Genomic DNA, 20,803 nt, shown 5'->3' with positions numbered 1-20,803 from the left:
TTAACAATTTAAATGACCTTTAGATATAAAAAATTGTCGTGGCCAAACATACGACAATGCAGCAAATATGGCTGGCAAATATAATGATCTACAAGCAAGAATTAAGATGTTGAACGAATCAGCAATTTTCATTCCATGTTCCACTCACACACTTAACATTATTGGAAACTCTGAAGCAGAAGCTTGTTCGAAGGCTGTTTATTATTTCGATTTCGTACAGAATGTATATATATATATTTTTTTCTAAATCTACAACGATTGAATTTACTTACAGTCAGTTTTGCCGATACAAATTCCAAAATATTAAAAGAAAACAAGATGGTCATCAAGAGCTGATGCCGTATCTGCTTTGCGTTTAAATTATAAACATGTTAAAACTGTTCTTATTAAAATAGGAGAAAATGAATTTGAAAAACCAGATAATAGACTGCAAGCCAAAACATTGTCAAAATATTTCGATAAATACGCAATTGCGGTGTTAACAATATTATGGGATAGATTATTGCAAAGAATAAATAGCACAAGTCATTCGCTTCAAGAAGTTCAAACACATTTGTTGCAATGTGTAAAACTTTTAAAATCTTTGCATGATTTTATAATGGATGTACGAAATGATTTTGAAACCATAGAACGACAAGCAAATCTATTAACTGATGAAACAAATTATGAAATAAACCGGATAAAGAAACAAAAACGACATTTTGATGAATTAAATACAGCATCAAATAACACGAACAAATAACAATTCTAATGGGTCGCAAATTGTTCATCGTAGAAACTCATAATATGATTTGTGATAGATTGAGTACCGAAATTTCCACCAAAATTTTTAAGTCATTTTCAATTATTTTTTTGATCACGATATGAGCAAAGACGACATAAACGATTGCATTTCTAAATTGGGAAATATATATAAGAATGATATTGAAATTAGCTATTTCAATGACGACGTACACCATTTCTTAAAATACACAAAAGAAGAAAAAATCACATGTCCATTTCAAATATACAAAACAATCATTAACGGATTGCAATCAACTTTTCCAAATGTAAAAACAATACTAAAATTTTTTTTAACAATGCCTATTTGTAATGCTTCTGCAGAAAGATCATTTTCCGTCCTTAAGCGTGTCAAGAATTATTTAAGAAATTCATTGGGGCAAGATCGACTATCAAATTTGTCACGTATGTTTATTGAAAATTCTGTATTACAAGAATTAGAATTTGATTTATTAATTGACAAATTTGCTGCTGCAAAAAGTAGAAAAGTGCCAGTATAATTTCATAAAATACTTATGTACAAAATACAGATTGTACCTGAATGCGATTATAATATTATCGAATTGTTCCTATAATATGTAATATACAATTAAAGTTACCTACCTATTTTCATATTTATATGTATACAAAACATTTTTTTATAATTTTTGTTGTGAAGTAATTATTGTTATGTATGTATGCATTGTGCAATTATACATAAAATATTTAAAAAAATATAAATGAATTGTTTGTAACTTAATAATTTAAAGGGCCTCGAAAATCACAAACGCCTCGGGCCCCTTAATGCCTAAATCCGCCACTGGCTGTATACTTTATATATATATACTGTATATATAAAGGACAGCTGACCTGACCATGAACCCCATAATGTAAAGTCCATTTCCGAGGAGTGATTTAATGAGGTGTCATTTATTTAATAACAAGTACAACTATTTGCTTTAAATAAATAATTATATAATAGTACTTAACCCATCGAGGTCAAAAATGCTAAATATTTTCTCTAATCCAGGGTCTGCTGTTCATTGTAGCTGCTGGGGAAACAGAACAAAGCGTACTGAGACAAAGTGAAACGAATGATTCTGGGAACGAAATTGTCACCAGCAGAACCCGAGGTAGGTTGATTCATTTGTTTGTTACTTTTTTTAATATTTTAGCATTTCAAAGTTTCAGTTCAAGTAAAGAATAGAGTGAAATCTCTTGCCCACATACAGGTTCTGTAACCTAGTGGGGGAGGGGTTCAATATTAAAACGCCCGTTTGGGTGGAAAGACGTGGACTAAGTTGGGTTGTTTTGCTGATTGTTTGGAATTAGGATAAAAGCAACTAAGGCTAAGGCCAGTGTATTATGTCCGTTAATTCTGGTAGGTTTACATGTCAGTTTTATGGAAAGAAAACAAGCTCAGTTTCCAACATGAAAACACCCTCCACCTTCGTATGACACCCGCTAACTCACCTTCGATTGAAAAGCCCCTATGATAGTTCTAAGAATTTCGAACCCAGTATTTTCGAACCGAATCATCCTTATCGATGTGCGACAAGTTTTCAAGCTCATAATGCAATGTATTGTTCTTCTCAGGGAACAATACGAATTGAATTTTCATAAGAGCTTGTCAACTAAAGGAAATCCAGCTCGTCTCATACAGAAGTGTCAGAAATTTGTCTTAGTAATGCGAAGGCAAACTACACGTTGAACAGTGCAACTGACAGAAATTTGTTCCCCCCTTCGCCCTTAAAAAAAATAATAATGTACACCGATTCCACAACCAAGACAAACATTTTAAAAGTTATTTTGCACTTTATATGCAAAACACATACAATTCATTTGATAACGCATCCATCTGTTAAGATAAATTTCACTAAAAATGACACAAACCCAGCGTTCGTTAATGACATGAAATCACTAGCGGAGAAACGCTTTGGGATATGCCCTTCAGTTGAAAAAAAAAAAAAAAAAAAAAAAAAATATATATATATATATATATATATATATATATATATATATATATAAACGGGGATTCAGTTCTTGTCATAACGCGATGGCTGTTTACAGGAGACATCAAAATAGCAGATATTATGGATCCAGCTGTATTTTACGGCCAAGTATAGAACCTTCTATATCAAGTCTAAATTAAGTCTTCGAAACTTAACAAAAAGGTTTCGAAGATTTAAGTAAAGTTATTTTCTGTATTTGTCTATAAAATATGGCTGGATCCATAATATCCTCCATTTTAATATCTTACCTGTGCCAAATTGAAGCCTTCCGGTTCTATATTTTAGTAAGTTTATATTAGTTTTTCCAATTGAAGACGAGTTATAGCCAGTCTGATAGGGTAATAGGAAAGTAGCGAGGAGTTTTTCTCTCTCTTGGAAAGCGGTCTGAAAACGCACGCGCTGGCAACCATACAATAGCTACTGCACTCCGATAACTGAAATCAAAGCTGTGTGTAACATGATTAATACCATCTAGAGCAGGGGTGGGCAACCTTTTCAAGTATGCGTACCAAAATCGCCAAATCGTTGATGAAAAATTTTCTCACGTGCCAACTGAAATTTCGGGGAACATATTATTATTTGGTGTCTTTTAAGTATTGAGAGAACCTTTTCAAATAATCAAAAATCACACTAGAGCTGTAAAATCAAAGAATATTGTAAGAGTGATTACTGTAAGTCAGGTAAGATTGATTGAATGAATGTAAAAATTAGTGACGGAATTTTTACTTAAAAGTCCTTCTACCATGTTGATAGCGTCGATATTTTATATTTGCCTTTAAGTGTAATTCTAGCTGCCACATACAGTCACAATATTTAAAGAGACAATCTTTAATATCAGCAAAAGAGTAAACAATAATAATGAATTTTTTTTTGTTTTTTTTATAAAGATCAATCAGACAAGTTTTTTCAAGTTTTCGATATATTACAGTGCACAATCTCATAATCGATTTACTTGACTAAAGCACAATAAAATTAAATTAAATTAAAGATATTCTTTTATTAATTCTTAATCCCTAACGAGTAATAAATAAAATTACAGATAAAATAAAATGTTATTTTACTCACATAATATATTAAACAGAAATCATTACTACTTTTTAACAGAAAACATAAAATCAAAACTAGAAAAAGAAAAATAGTGGACGTTTTATTAATTTAGTATCAATGAAACTTCTGCTACTGCACCGCTGATGACAGATAATTTATATCAGGTTTATATTTTGTAATATTTAGAGATATGCATGCGCTACTAGTTTCAAAGTTCACCACTGAGAACAATGATTCACAAGAATATGTAGATACCAAAATGTATATTAATACTGTTGCAAGGGTTTTTAAGCATGCAAAAGTTTCGGGAATAGTCTTCCAGTCCTTAGTATCTAGTTTTTCGTACTTCTCTCTGTTACTCTCGTCTCTAATCGCTCCTTTTCAATATTTTCAAAATCAAATAGATTGTTGACTCTGAGGTCAACAAATTTCTGCCTCCAAATTGGGCTACTTTGAAAAACAATCAACTGAATTTCAAAATCCGCAATATTTATCCACGAAAACATCTGCAAGTTTAATTCATCTAGTTTTATAGTGTCTGGAAATTTAATGAATTTTGCAGTCTCTTCTAATTCTCTGAACTTAACAAATCTTAGAGAGAACTACTCAACAATGAACACAATAACTTCAAAAAGTTATTTAAAAATAACTTTTTGAAGACATTGGCGGTCTGTTTTGTCATCCTTTTTTGAGATAATTGATGTATTTCTTTATGTTTGGAAAATATCTAAATCTTTCACTGTCTACATCCCCTTTATAAAACTGCTAGTTTCATTTCAAATGCCTTTATACCATCAAACATAACATCAAGAGCGTTACAAGAGCCCTGTTGTTTAAGGTTAAAGTAATTTAAACGTTCTCAAAAATCTGCAAAACATCAATTTACAAACCCACACTATGTCATACATTTCTTTATAAGACATTTGTTGATTAGTCACAAAGAGATTTATCTCATCCAGGCATTCAACAAATCGTTTCATAACAAGACCTTACATTATTATTCCTTTGTACACAGAATCCACCTCATTCAATGGATTCTGAAATTGAGATTTATTCAAAGCACGTGCATAAACGTATTTAACAACCTTGGTTACTGTTTGCATCACTTCTTGAAATTCCTTTAAGCCAGATTTTGCACATAAAGTCTCTTCGTGTATGATGCAATGAAAACCTATCATAGGATGTTGGTTATGTATTTATTTAATTAATTATTTTTAAGGTGAGCCCTGGGTTGCGTGCCGGAAAAAGGTCGTTGGCGTGCCACTTTTGACACGCGTGCCAAGGGTTCCCCATCCCTGATCTAGAGTATCGACGATCACGCGATTCATATGGAGATCAGAAAACAATATCAAGCATAAAAAAAAAGACAGCAAAAGTATTATGCAAAATACGATACGGAACACAGAGGAATAAAACAATATAATAAAATTAACAAAACAAGCAATAACAAATACAATATAATAATAAAACAAAGCAAACATACAGGAGCAGAGCTCATCAATACCATCACACCTACTAATTAAATAAAGAAACGACAAGTAACGCAACAAACACTTCAAGATATTTGTTTTACGCCGAGAGAGCGGAAAAACCTAACAAACAGCCAAAGAAAAATGCAAACCTCCAAGTAAAAAAATTACCAGCAGCAATTCCGATCCCAAGAACCACCAACACACTACTATAAACGTTTGCTCTGCAGTCCTCGTAAACTAACCAAATATTTTAAAATCAGGGAAAACGATATATCATCCCTTCCGTAAATAAAAATGTGGGAACAAGAATCTAACACCTATGCAGTGCGGTCTTCAAAAGCTAAGCTGCATGAATCCAACATATCACTCCTTCGAATTAAAAAACCTTCACATAAGTACCAGAAACGCTGTTACCAAAACCAAGAAAAAGACAGAAAGAGAACCAATAACAGCATATTTATGCTACATACACACACAAAGTCCCATTCCTAGCGCTTAAAATAAAAAAAAAAAAAAAAACTAAAACCATAAGTACCATCATCACCAAGAAAAAAAAAGAAAGAAAGAAAGACCAATGACACCATATTCTCTTAAAAATTAATAAACTTCGATTACTAATCACTAAACACACACTTTAGGAAAAAAGAAGATTAAAGACTTCATCTCTCAAAACACACCCACCTCAAACTGAATAAAACACAGAACAATATCACAAACGCAATTGCAGAAGCACCACTGTCTCTTAATATGGCCTTCTTGAAGGCCGTATTATTAGACCATTCCGAACATTAAAAACAAACTCCAGTTAACCAATAATAAAATCTTCTTCTTTCACTACGCGTTATTCCCGCTTCCTGTGCAGGGTCCGCGTGTTACTTAGATGCGACTTCTTGTAAGTACCGCTCCCAACCGACCTGTCGCCTAGTCTGCCGCTGGGGGGGGGGGTGATATATTTTTGGCTGTAGAAGCGTATGTTCACGGGGCCGGTTTGTTTGCCTGCTTGCGAGATGAAAAACGCCAGATAAAAAAGGCGGAAAAAACCCTACTGCCCACACCCACACCTGAGGAAGATCATTAAGTTCCTCACGTCTTCGACGGGAATCGAACCTGGGACACTCCTTTCCCAGGCATATGGTTGCGAAGCGCAAAGCCACTAGGCTAACCACGCGAAATATTAACCAATAATAAAATCATTTCCGTTAATCATGTGATGCATGTAACTCATGTAGTATTATTAATTTAACTTCATCGGAGAGCAATAGCTGGTGTATACTAATACTACGAGAACTCCCTGTGAAATATTTTTCTGTTAATTGTGTGGCGTCTGTTTTGTGGGAAGGAAACCATACTACTTTTCGAGACTAATTCATATTTCAAATGAAAACATGATATAAAGAGTCTTCATGTCATACACAAGTTAAATCGCATCCACATCTTTTCCAGCCGATGATGATTTATGGTTTTAATGGTGCAAGGATGGCAAAGGTCATACCGCACAATATCAAAGATTATAGCAGTGCACAAAGTAAGACAATCACAAACATCCATGCCCGCAACGGTATCAAACTCGCGACCTTTTTTTTTTTCCCCTCCAGCTGAAGGATGAACGTGGCGTCTTTTTGCCAAAACGCCATTGAGGCGCTAAAACTAGCCGCCACAATCCAATAATCACAGAATTGTTACAATTGTTAAAAGGTGGGCATAGTATTCAAAATAATATGCCCACCTTTTAGAGCGAGCGCACACACAAACACATACACAATTATTCTTTGAAGTTATGCATGAGGAAAGATCATAAATGCAATGCTGTACTATAGTTGTTGGTCATCAAATTTAAATATTATTAGGTATGCATATCCATCTAGGAATGCTTCATGACTAATTTCTTTTTAGCTTACCTTTCTTGTGAATCGGGGGACATGGTCGTCAAGATCAACTTTACTGCTCCCTTTCAAGGTGTCATTTACGCCTTCCATGAGCGGCGAACTCCTTGCAAAATATTCGGGGATCGCGGCTATTCCTACGAAATAAGAATACCCTTGAAAGGATGTGGAACACGCCAGGTAAATATGCTGTATTTTGTGAATAACCGTAAGTAATTATTTGTATCAAGTTTCGATTTTAGAATTGAGATCTCACTTGGTATTTATAAACATCTGAACGCGATGTTGCACATGTAGTTAATTACTTATTCATGACATGCTAGGCTTTCTCCTAACCATTAATATCATTAGAAAGCGTGACCATAACACTTCACTCCCCCTGTTTTTCTTTGGGCGTGCAATGAACCGCATCCATATTGAATTGATTCCTGCTATGAGTATATCGAAAACTTCTTTATCGATCCAATTTCAGTCAGTTACATTTTCTCATGCCATACAGTTAATCCTAATTGTTTTCAATGCATTAATTTTATCAGATTAAAAAGAAAATGAACAAGCTCATCTCTCTTCCTAGAAAAATTTTGTCCAGACTGTGACCAGATATCGACGACTTCAGACTTGATAACAACTTCAGTACAGTGGCTTAGCTTGGGGAGGGGGGGGGGGAGAGTGTCCTCCCCGGGCGGCACTTTGAACCTTTTTGAACTTTTGCAGTTAATTCTAAAATACAGTCTCGAGAACTCATTTCCAAATATTGTAATACTACTGCGAATTTTCCTCACAATTGCTGTAAGTGTTACTGGTTGTGAGAAGAGTTTTTGTAAATTAAAATTGATTAAGAATTATCTACATTACTATGAAATAGACTTCGCCAATGTTATCGAAATTTTACTAACAGAAAAGCAAGCAAAATAACATTTTAGAATGTTGAAATTAAAGTTTTACTTCAAAAATAAACATAGTGTTTTAATTGATTTCCCTATACTCATTTTGACTTTTTATAGTATTTTTGGTGCGTATTGAGGAGCGGCAAAAGCTTTAGCTACGCCACTGCTTCAGTACAAATATTATTATTACTATTATTACCACCCCCCCAAGACCTCATGGAGTCAAAAGCTCATCTGGGAGGTCCTTTTATCACACACACACAGCTCATCATACCGTGTTTTAAACACATTCGAACTCTTTGCAGACACCACATTCTCAGGCAAGGCATTCCAATAATTCACAACTCTGCACGAAAAAAACCTGCCTCTCACACCCTCTTTATACAGTTTCCGGAGATGACTTCTGGTTCTCCCCTGATTTCCCACTATTCTCTGTAAAACTTCTCCAGCATTGATCCTATAACATCCCCTTACCAACTTGTAGGTCTCTATCATATCTCACCTCTTCCTCCTGTCCAACTCTGCAAATTACATCTTCTCAATCTTTCCTCATACTCAACATTCCGGAGGTCAGAAACTACCGTAGTCAGTCACCTTTTGACCCTTTCCAACATCTCTTCATCCTTAGGAAAACCCGGTGACCAAATCTAGGCACAATACTCCATGTGTGGCCTTATCAAAGCCTTATACAACGGAACACGAATCTCCCTACTTCTACACCTCAGTGTCCTCCGCATCATTCCCAGAAGCCTTTGTGTTGTCTTCACAATTTTGGCGATGTGTCCCCTGAATTTTAGATCCTTATCCACTATTACCCCCAGATCTCTTATTTCTTCTATCTCCAACAATATATTCTCACCAAGCATAAATTCTGCATCCCATCTTTGTTTTCCAAATTTTAAAACCTTACATTTTGCAACATTGAACTCGCATCCCCATTTCCGTGCCCAATCACTCAATTTATTCAAGTCTTCTTGCAAGGCCACAACATCCTCACTACCCTTTATAGTTCGTCCCAACTTTGCATCATCTGCAAACAACTGAACATATCCATCCAAATCTTCGCCAATATCATTAATATACAAGTTAAATAGTAATGGCCCTAAAACAGACCCCTGAGGCACTCTACTAGTGACTTTCCTTTTCCTGGATATCGCACCCCCATACGCAACTTGTTGATACCTATCAGATAGCCAGTCTCCAATCCAATGCACTAATCTAATATCCAACCCCATCTGCTCTAGTTTGACTATCAACTTATCATGAGGTACTCTATCAAAAGCTTTCGCGAAATCCAAGTATATGATTGTGTATCCTTCTCCTCTGTCCAAGGAAGCAGTCACTTTATTGTAATAAGTAAGTAGATTACTAAAACATGACCTCCCTTTAGCAAATCCATGCTGTCCATCAAAGATAATACAATTGTTATCAACCCAACTCTGGATCCTAGTTCTCACAAGCTTTTCCAACAACTTAACCACAACACCTGACACACAGGTAGGCCTATACTTTGATGCTTGAGTTCGATCACCTCCTTTATGAAGTGGCACAATTTTGCCCTCCTTAGGAACTTGACCGAGTGCAAGACTCGTATTAAAAAAATATGTCAAGGCAGATGTCAACTCCCTGGCACACATTCTTTCAGAATACCAGGTGATATATTATCAAGTCCCATAGCCTAATTTACATCTAGTTTACTCAACTTCCCATACACCTCTTGCTCACCTACAGTCAGTCTCTCTCCTCCCCTATCATCAACTGCTCTCAATCCCTCCATGAAGTCACATTAATAAGATTGAAAGATCTTTATGAACTGCTCATTAAGTATCTCCACCACACATTCTGCATCAGCTCTCTTTATACCATTTTCTCCAATCAATGCCATCCTTCCATAATTATTCTTTCTTTTGCTGGCTTAGGATTCTTTTTGGCTTCATTAGCCAACTGCTGTACACACCTCTCTTTAGCTACCCTCACCAACCAAGTCACCCTCCTTGCTTGGTCTTTGTAGACCTCATGGAATTGGTTATTTCCACTTCTCTTATGCTGCCTCCACAATGCCGTTTTTCTCTGTATCGCATGCTTAATCTCTTTATTCATCCATCTCACACCCACCTTATTTAACCTTCTCACCCTTGGAATACATTTAGACATTGCATCTACTAAACAGTTTTTGAAAATCCCCCAAGCTGCATTGATCTTTTTTCCAGCTAACTCCTCATTCCACGCTACAGCTGCAAGCTGTCTCCCGAGCTCTTCATAATCAGCCCCCTTGTAGTTCCACATATACCCTTTTCTCACTGAGGTCCTCGCACTGCTGGCAACCACCCAGATAATCACCTCATGGTTATTCTCACCAATTGGTGTATGATTTGACACACCTCATTTATAATTACATCCTCTGATCAGATGACGAAATCCAAGACCCTTAATCCTCGTGTGCCCTCTGTTACATACTGTCTGAGGTGGTTATCCCTCAAAAACTCAAGAAACTCATTTTCTTTACTTCCAGTTGCTATCTCATCATTTCAGTCTATATTGCCATAATTAAAATCACCCATAATGATCACCCTTTTCTTATTTACTTGGCTAATTTAATTGTACATTTCATTATCACCACCATCCACATTACCTGTTCTATAACATCCCACTAAGTATTTGATTCCATTCACCTCTATCTCACACCATACTGCCTCAAAACTGCTGGCACTATTTCCCTCTTGCATCTCTACTTTATATGGACATAACTCTTTCTCTAGCATCAATAGCACTCCCCCTCCCTTTTTACCCCTTCTGTCCTCACGAAACACATCATACCCTTCCATCTCTATTCCTGTCAGGATGTCATCCTCTTCCAACCATGTCTTACTTATTCCGACAATCTTTGGGTGAACAGATGCAATTAGTGCAGCCATTTCATCTGCCTTGTTTCTTATACTTTTAGCATTTGTATACAAACACAACAGCTCATTTCTGAATCTACAGCTAGTTCCACTGATACCACTCACTCGGTGTGATCTCTCCATGCTCGCCTGGGGCCATTTCCCTTTCTGCTTCATTTTAAAACCCTTCTCAATTCCAACTGCTTCCTCTTGATTCCCGGTCATCCCATTCCTTTCCTCTCTACACATGCTCTCACCTCCTCTCGGAGCATCCACCTTTCTCACGCTGTGTACCCCTGTCCACCCCGAGCCTCCCCGTTTCCTTGCTCCTCTTGCACACCGATTCTCTCATTTTCTATACTCATACCACTCACTTTCTCATTCATAACCACCTCTTCAATCTATCCTGTCTTACTCTCCCGCTCTTCCACATCACTTCCCACTCGATCTGATTCATTCTCTCTATTCACTTCTCTACTTTCCAGCAGCAGTCTCTCCAAGTGACTCACACCATAACCACTCAAATGCAGTCCATCTCTCCCATACAGCTCACTTCGTCCCTCAAACTCATTCCACACATTAAAAAACTGTACTCCCGTCTCCTCACACATTTCAGCCAGCATATCATTCATAATCCTTGCTCTCCGCCTCATTTCACCACAGTCAAACCTAGCAACACGTTAACTACCCTTCCTATCACACTATTCTCTTTTATCTTTCTAAGCAACCTCCTGATATCCATTCTGACACACTCTTTGTCCTCTCTCAAATCATTCGTACCTATTAATACTATTAACTCTTTTGCTAACTCCTGCCTCATATCCAATGCCTCAACGGTAATATTACGTTCCGCATCCATTTCATTTTTTGCCTCATCCAATCCAATTCAACTTCCGAATCTCGCGACACATTCTCTCTATCATTCAATCTTTCTAACTCTCGACCCCCCCTCTTCTCACTTTCACTCTTATTCATATAAAAACATCGCAGCATCGAACTCTCGTGGGATATAGTATAAACACGAACGCACTTTTTTGTCCTTTTGCATTTGGTAAGTTCAATAATTTACCGCAGTCGCGAACACGCCTGCTCACACAAATCGGCAATATTGCTTGGGCTGTTTACTACTAGCAGCAACATATATCCTGAATTATTTGCTTTCAAAAGAGCACTGTTCACAAGTCACTACTCAAAGAACTAAGACTTGCAACTGCTCTTGCTGTTTAAATGTAAATATCTGCCTTCTGTTGTATTCACATAAAGCTGAATAATTGTGAAACCTGCTTAATAAAAGCACTTTCATTTTATTCAGATATAATCGGTAGTAAAATAAGTACATTTAAGCACATCACTTAAAGGGAAATTTCTTTCATTTAACAATGAATTCATTATTTTCCAGGTTTCTCCCCGGGAGTTTATTAATAATGTAACCATTCGATTTCATCGAGCTTTGGAACTGGAAGAAGATGAGACTAAAACAGTCGTGTGTCGCTACCCTCCTCCAATAGCCCCACCTCCGAATAGAGTCGTCGCACCAATTACGTAAGTAGTGAACTGAAATAGAACTTTTTGAGTACACTTCTGTCCCTTTCCTCACTATTACGGTTTTTTTTTTTTTTTTTTTTTTTTTTTAAATCAGATACATTTGTGAGGATCTAAAACTGCAAAGTGGTGTCATTGCAAAAGACATAATATTCTGGTAATATTACACCCCCCCTCATTTTATAAGATAGATACCATGGAGAAGTCCTTGCATAATTTGTAAAAATTTATGAGTTTGTTTACTGCCCACTCAGTCTCCAAAAGCTAGATAGGGTATAAAGGCCTCACCTACTCTCTATAAGGGAATAAAAGGCGTTGGCTTATTTATTATTATTATTTTGGGAGGGGAAAAGGAACAGAAATATTTTAAATTTTTATTAATAAAATTTACTTTATCAATAAACGTTCTGTTTGATCATCACATTAGTTTATCTCTTAAATCACTTCGTGCAATCTGATGCAAGGGATCCGTACTAAACAATTTTTTTTTTTTTTAATATTATTGCACGTATGAATACATGACAAAACCTACAACACAAGCGAGCGTGAAAAGTGGTTAAGGAAAAGGACGAAACCCATTGATATGTTTCTTGAATAGTAGGAGGTTGTAGTTTGTGGAGAAATCATATATATGAAAGACTGTTCCGAAGAACAGTAGTAGATGTAACGAAAGGGTCGAATGAGAAGTTGGTTTGGTAAGTTTGAAGCTGAATTGTATATGGATGTTGACCAGCAACCGATCATACTGTTGCATGCTGAGAAGAAAATGGGGGAATGTTGTTAGCCAATTTGACGAAGTAGTACTTCTGGAAATACCTATGGGAATATCATAAGATGAGACCCACTCCACTCACTTTTTATGATTACAGTGATTCTCCTAGGGTGAGATCATCTGTTAAGCAGACTTCTGTTTAGGATAATATAAAGCATTTTTAGAGTGGTTGTGGATGCATCATCTGAAATGTGAGAACACTATTAAAACGTTGGACGCATTTAGGATTTATGTATCATAGCAGGAACTGTACATATGAGTTGTGTTAAAACGGAAAAAGGACACTTTTTTTGGGGGGGGGGGTAAATTGGCCATGGAAAGGTTAGAGAAAAGGGCTAGAGGTATATGTCAGTCCGAAAAGACTGATCTTGAAGGAAGCGAAGTGAGATCTGTCTTAGGAGAAATGAGACAGGGTTGTTGAAGTTCACGAGGCTGTCCTTACTTTACCTGAGAATGGCAGACAAGTGTTTAAGACATTGATTATGGAAACTCATGAAGTCTGGATAATTTTATCACTTAATAATGATCCAATGATTTGTAAAATTAAGAAGACGAATGGAATGTACTGCCATGAACAAAATTATGAATAGCATTTGAGGTTTAGAGAGAGAGTTATTAATGTATTGGGGGAATAAGATGAACGAAAACACGGATCCCTGTCATATTTTGACATTAAGGGAACGTCTGATGGGAAGAAAGCATCAACCATGACCCACAGTGACTGATCAAAGAGGAAACTCAGAAAAGAAAAAAAAAAAACAATCTCTAATTCCTTTTATTCTCCAAAATGGAGTAGGCAGAACTTTTTGAGTGCTAACTATTCTTGGAAAAGACAGATAACAGCGTCTCCACCCTTGAGCCTTTACAGATAGCGAGCCTCAAACTATCAACCATGGCTTTCGGGATAGAGAGTAAGGCAACAGTTGATGCCATATCTTAGCCTTAAACCTCTCGTATTATTGTCTATAATATAATAGCGTGAATTCTACGACCGATTTGTTTAGGATACGGGATCAAAGTTTCCGGGAGGAAGAACCCAGCTTGCTTGTTCCAAAGATTGATCAACCAGAGAACTTGCTGGAGATCTAGAAAACTTTCTTTGGTCGGAATCGGCACTAGAATCAAACCTATAACCGTTTTTCTTCGGATGGCTCAGAGCTATGGCCATTTCCACAAGGCTACACAAGCACAGAGAGGAAACCGCTACTCAAAATAAAATTTCAATCAATTTTTTTTTCACATTGAACACTGATATATTGTAAGCCTCAGTGTGAGAAATAGTCTATTTCCAATAAGCAAATTCCTTTAGTGCAGAGTGAAGCACGTATTTGTTATTTTAAAAAAATCATAGTCTGAGCATTCAGAGATCTAATCTGAAGAATTTAAAATCTTTTCACTCGAAATCAAGTTATCTGGTCCCAGATGGAAGTGGCAGAAGTTGCTCCTTAAAACATACATTATTTCCTTTGCAAAACAAATTGGCCTGAGAATATTAGGCAGTTAAGAGACGTCACATATGCTTTGTAGCTTTTATTTAACTTAATCAATTCTGATCAGTCTAATCTACAGCATATGCTTTTCCACTTATTCAATATGGTAATGGCTTGTCCGTAGTGAGCTCTCGAGAACCATATGAAGAATTTTCCTTTGGTTGGAGAAACCGTGGTTCGAATCTCGTTTAGGATGCAAGGAATATTTATCAAGGCTTTTCAACTGAAAATACATTACAAGGGGGGGGGATGGAAAGTTTCTTTAAACACCTTGAACAAAAATGATATTAAAGCAACTGATATAACCACAATAAAAAACACACTAGTAGCAGAGTTGTGTAGGTAACTTATGTACTTATATTCTAATATCCTCGTATGTTCTTTCTTGTGGTTATATCATTTGCTTTAATATCATTTTCGTTCTAGATGCTTATCAGAACTTTCCAGATCCCCTCGTAGCTGATGTCTTTTCTCTCGGAAACGTTTTTCATCTCGCGAAACAGAAACAGGTAAACTGGTTGCGGAGATCATACTCAGTTAAACATGTTGGCCTCTATTATTTTGGTATAATCCTAGCTGACTAAACCAACATTTTTCCTGCTATGTTAATACCCGACATAACAAAAAAAAAAAAAAAAAGGAAACTAAAACCACTTGTATTCGGAGGCTGGTTTGCCTTTTTGAGCGAAAAACTCTTTGAGATCTTGCGACCCTCGTGAGGCCAGCCTATCTTGAGTTGAAAATTCATTATACATATTATGTTCATTGCATCCTACGGGATGACTTTTTCAAAAAGAAAAACTCGGCTCTTTCGACCGCACCTCCGAGGCGTTTTTTATTTTATTTTATTTGGAATATATGTATTTTCCTGCCAGCAAGGCACACGGATGATGTTAAAGTGTTAGTGCCACTTAAAAGTTTTTTTATTTTATTTTATTGACTTCATGATATTTCAGCTATGGTTTCAGTGACAGTTATATTTGTGAGATAGTGGGCATCTCGTGGATATCGTCGCCTCTTGTCAACTAAAAGGGTACGGTTCGATTTCCATTATAAAAGTGTTTAGGAGACGAATTTCGTAGTCCGGAGTGAGATCCATACTCTACCTAATATACAGAAGGCCTTAAGTCGTCTGAAAAGTGCGTATTTAGTCTCTAGAGTAGGGAAACCTTATTACATTATCTAATTATTGGGCTATTTACGTTATTGGTGGGTTGTACGAAATTTTCTAGTCTTTTGTGGGTGAGATTCATAAAGCATCTGAAAGCTTTGCAAATCAAAATATGTGAGATAAGTTTAACATGGTAGACTTGTTATATATGACAGCATTTGATTACTGGTGAGTGGTGACTTTGAATGAGACTATGGCACAAAAGAATGACATTTAGCGGTAAGACACGTAAAATGTTTTTTCAAAGATGGCTTGTTTTCCGAACACCAAAATTAGTATTCTGTTTTGCACAAGGCTGAATATATTCCTAGAAAAGGAAGGAAGAAAGAAAAGTGCACACATTAGTGCGCACTTTCTTATCTTGTGTTTCAGCGCAATAAGAACATCGTAGAGCAAGCAATGTTAAACTGCTGGTCTGAAATCACAGAAAATTGACTTGCTAGCAGGAAGTCTGAACTTTTTACGTATGCAAGATTTCAAATTTCTTATACATACTGAAATGGTAGAACATTTCTGTTGTTGCAGCAGTGGTATAGCAAAGGTAGAAGGATTTGAAATTTCCCACGAGTGTCATGCTGAGTGCTAGCTAAGCTGTCAATAATGATGTTGTTAACCATTTTATGTTTATTACCTATTTGGTATATATTCCAACAGTCGACTGTAACAAAGATTAAGAGAAACTTATAAAATATTGATTGCTTCATTAATCAGTTTACTGTGGACAGAGCAAGAAATATTAAACTTACGTAACCACTTTTATCATGATTATGTATAAGCATGCAAACCCTTTTAATTTTCATATTTTTTCACTTCTGCAGTTGAGAATGTTTGACTTTTCATTTAAACTTTTGTTCAGCTTACTCTAGATGCCATCAGGGTAGTTCTAGTACAATCTATTCACATCCCCACTGCAAATAGATAGTAGTAAATCAGTTGTGTGGAACAAGTCGGACGACCGTTGGATTGAAAGGTCATTTACGTGTTCAGCAGAACAAGAAACAGGGCATTCGATTGATAAGTGGAAGCTTACATAAGAAACTTTTGTCCTATATTTATTTCTTATATTTAACTTTATAGTTTATAATTTTAATGGCCTTTTCTTTCTTTCTTTTTTTTTTTTTTTTTTTTTCAGATTGGGTCCAACGACAGTGATGCCTACAGTTGCGACAGCTGGACTGTCAGAGATAGAAATTTTATTAATCATCTGTGCATTGCTGTTTCTGTCACTATTGACTCTTGGATTAGGAGTAGCTTACTTTTGCTTGAAGAAACGACACGTTCGTTTAGTTCGAAAAAGAAAGATTTTTCACTCCGGTCCAGAGAGTGAATTAACTAAACTAAGTGCAACTACTTTAGGAAATTTTTCTTTTCTTGATCCCGTTCGAATTCCTAGAGCAACAGTCAGTTCCAGCCATGTTTCTGAAGCAGTTCCATTAACACCACAGATTTCTCAGTATGAAACAGAATCTCAGCCTTCTGAGTTACTAAATAGATCTTCACTAGATATTGAAACGGACAGATGGAGAATGGTCAGAGATCAACCAAGAAAGAGCCACCGCATCCAGAGCTACAGAAGCAGAGATTACGGAGGTAGCAAAACACTTAATCTTATCAGTTCTAAAGAGGTTAGGTTCCTTCCTGATATAACAGCCCGCGAAACGAGCAATGGCGATGCGACTCTTCCAAAATTACGTGGAATAGAGGACCAGACAGTTACAACTGTTCTTGAACCAGAAGAATTAGTATACTGGCGTTCATGGAACAGAAATTATGCTATCGTCAGGCCAGATACATCAGAAGCAGAAAAGCAGCTAAACAATGGTCCACTATATGCCAAAGTAAACAAGAAACGCCATCTGTTGCCTCCACCAAAGCTTTTTGAAGATTCCAGTTTGTCAGAACATAGTAGGAGTGAAGACAGGGAACTTATGCTTGTCCCCGAAGATGGATCCCAGACTGATTTAGGACAACTGAATCCAATTTATGTTAGCACTACTGATGATGCATGGTACGATACTGAGGAAGATAATGCAATTTCACAACCCAGTTCTGCTTTACTCCAACTGGCGACTATTACTGACTACTATATCAACAAAGAGACGGTGACCGAGGTTTTGGACACGACTACAACAACTAAACAAGAGACAGAGTTGAAACATGTATGTCAAGTTCCAGAAACTCTTGTAATAAAAGATACTTACCAGCCCCCTCTGCACGAATCTGAAGAAGAAATTTTATCAGGGTCAACCTCTGAAGATATAGAAGGAAAAGCAATAAAACCCCATGATAATCATGTGGTGAGTCGTGCAAAAAGTCCAGTATTTAATGTTATTATTAGACATCGTTTGCCTGAATTTTCTCCATCACAAATTATTTCAGATGAGTATGCAAGTACTGAAAACGAGGAGGAAAGTAATAAAAAACAGAAGTCCCCAACGTTCAATGTAATTATTAGAAGTATACCACCAAACAGAACTTCATCAAGTAGTTCGGAAGATTACCACCAAATGGAATATCAACAGCATTCGATGCTCGATACTGTCAACGATTCCAAGACAGACATGTCATCCGAGAGCCTTGAAGAACAGAAATCTTCCACTTTTGAACCTAAAGACACAGATTTGGAAGAATCTGAAGGTGCGGAATCAGATGATGAAAGCACAGACAGCAATTCTATATCAGAAATTAAAGATCGTATGTTACCGAAACAGATATCCATACTTCCGACGAGATTTAGTTCTTGGCCTGAAACTATTATCGAGGAAGAGGATGATGAGCTTTGGTCTGAAGGAAAGAGGTCTTCTAGTAGCGAGAGTATTGTCACCGAAGACAGTAGTGGTGAAAGATCTACTTCGGAAATCATGGAACTGGTGCCGACCTTTAATCAGTCCGAATCAAATCTGCGGATTCTCGAAAGGTCGACTTCTGAAATATCAACTCTTCCAAAATCCGTTATTCGCAGCAAAGTGGCTGAATCACTTTCTTCCAAGCCGATTCTCGAAAAATTTCCTTCGGCTTTTTTCGAAAGCATTCCTGTGGGTCTGCCATCATCCGAAGACAAAACAAAGAAAGGACTTGCACTAGTGCACAGTGACAGATCGACATATAAATCAGAAGAAACTTCAAGTGATGCGATAAATAAAGCAGATGACATGCAAATAAAAGACCCCAGTGATAAAACCTGATCATTGCAATCAACTCATTTGGCTGCAGCAACTCAAGAAGTGCAAGAATCAGCTTCTGTGTTACTGAATCACTTGTTTTTATTTTAATAAGGAAAGTGCTGTGTAGTTTTTGCATTGATTTCCGCACAGAAATCATGAGGATCTCTACAGCATTAATGAAGCAGTGCTTCACATCATTAATGCCAAGTGTACAAATCCGTGCAAAGGCTCATAATCACAGGGAGAGAAAGAACTGTCCAGTATTTTATTTTATTTTATTTTTTTTTTAAGTTTCCGTTGATAAAAAATATATAAACAAGTTGTGATTAGTAAGTTATAGTCCAAAAGATAAAGCATACAATAACTCAGTATAACTACTGTTTCACCCACTGGAATGGGATTATTAGAAAATAAGTAACATTAATTTAAAATGTTTGTTGTTACCAATAAAGGATTGTACTAAATATTTTTCATCATCCCATAGTACCTTACTGCAAGCAAACTTGGCATACCACAACATATCAGTATCAATAAAAGATTCTCAATAATACGTTTCAGTTTGTATATTATTATTGTTACGCAGGATCCTCCAGAAAGTGAAGGACTTATCATGGACGAATGCATTGATATTTTCTGTTAACAAGTTCAGAGATTGGGTTTTTCTTCCAATCAGCTTTCCTATTCTTCCCCGGTTAAGCTTCTTTGATATCACTTCGAAAATATCATGTGATAATCAGCCATCACCATGCTTTTATGCTTTTTGTGTATCCATAAATCATCCCCCGTAATTTAAAGTCTGGTTCCAGGTATCCTCCGTAATTTAAAGTCTGGTTCAGTGGTGGTGGATGTGATACAAAACGTTTTTTTTTTTTTGTTGTATTTCTTTAAATAGAGAATTTAATACATTCCCAGTTTGTCCATTCTTAATCTTTATTTTCTTACTGTATTAATAACAATAATCCGCGGTCCTTAGTCTTTAAAACCCACGAACAACGCAGGTTGACTTTCGTAAACATAATTTAACGATAAGGTAGTTTGTCACATTCATAAAGCATATATATATATACTGTATATTGCGTGTGTGTAAACTACGTCTGCTCGCTTGGCAATTTTGCCTGATTGCTGTATGGAAAACCCTTCCATCCGCGTATCAAACTCGCTAATTCATTTTCAGTTGAAAACCCTGATAAAAGGTATTCACGTCCTAGACAGGATTCGAACCCAGGTCTTTCCATCCCACGTGTTTCGTCGCAACCGACTAAGACAACTGAAGCTCTCTTCTTATTGTATTATTGGTAATATAGTACAAAGGATTCTTTCCTTCAAATTTCTTATGAAATTAATAACAGGTTGTCGTCATCTTTGGTTATAATAACTGTTTCAATGATGTGCGGAAATTTTTCTACTAATTTCTCTCAGAAAGTAGTAGAAATTTCTGAAAGAAATATTTGTCGAGATTAGTTTAGATATGTTTTTATGTCCCATGGGACATCAGCACGTATGCTAAAGGAATGTTCAGCCAAATTGGTTAATTCCTTGATATATTTGTATAATTTGTCTCAGCTCAGGAAAGGTATGCACTCCATTAAGGAATTACTAAGTTCCATTAATAACTCCATTTTAATTGAGGTACTTTTCGTCAGTAATAATAAAAAAAAAATAAGTCAATTAAAATGTAAGGAAAAAGAAGTTATACAGAACAGTGATTCAGTGAAATTCCAG

The 20,803-nt window shown here is 36.3% G+C and overlaps 1 protein-coding gene across 1 annotated transcript in view; it reads left to right on the top strand.

Annotated features, from left to right (window-relative positions):
• The window catches only part of LOC150094425 (uncharacterized), a 54,508-nt gene extending 34,926 nt beyond the window's left edge, over positions 1-19,582 (top strand). Inside the window, exons 4-7 of the mRNA XM_090412312.1 lie at positions 1,790-1,892; positions 7,184-7,353; positions 12,342-12,484; positions 17,050-19,582. Coding sequence (XP_090268438.1) covers positions 1,790-1,892; positions 7,184-7,353; positions 12,342-12,484; positions 17,050-19,102 — 2,469 coding nt within the window. The 3' untranslated portion in view covers positions 19,103-19,582. The remainder of the gene's footprint in view (positions 1-1,789; positions 1,893-7,183; positions 7,354-12,341; positions 12,485-17,049) is intronic.
• The last annotated feature ends 1,221 nt before the right edge of the window (positions 19,583-20,803 follow it).

Source organism: Typopeltis vanoorti, chromosome 22 (genome assembly GCF_054136105.1).
Source record: "Typopeltis vanoorti isolate ZY-2024b chromosome 22, IOZ_Tvanoo_1.0, whole genome shotgun sequence".
Taxonomy (NCBI): Eukaryota; Metazoa; Arthropoda; class Arachnida; order Uropygi; family Thelyphonidae; genus Typopeltis; species Typopeltis vanoorti.
This window is presented reverse-complemented; position numbering and strand designations above follow the sequence as displayed.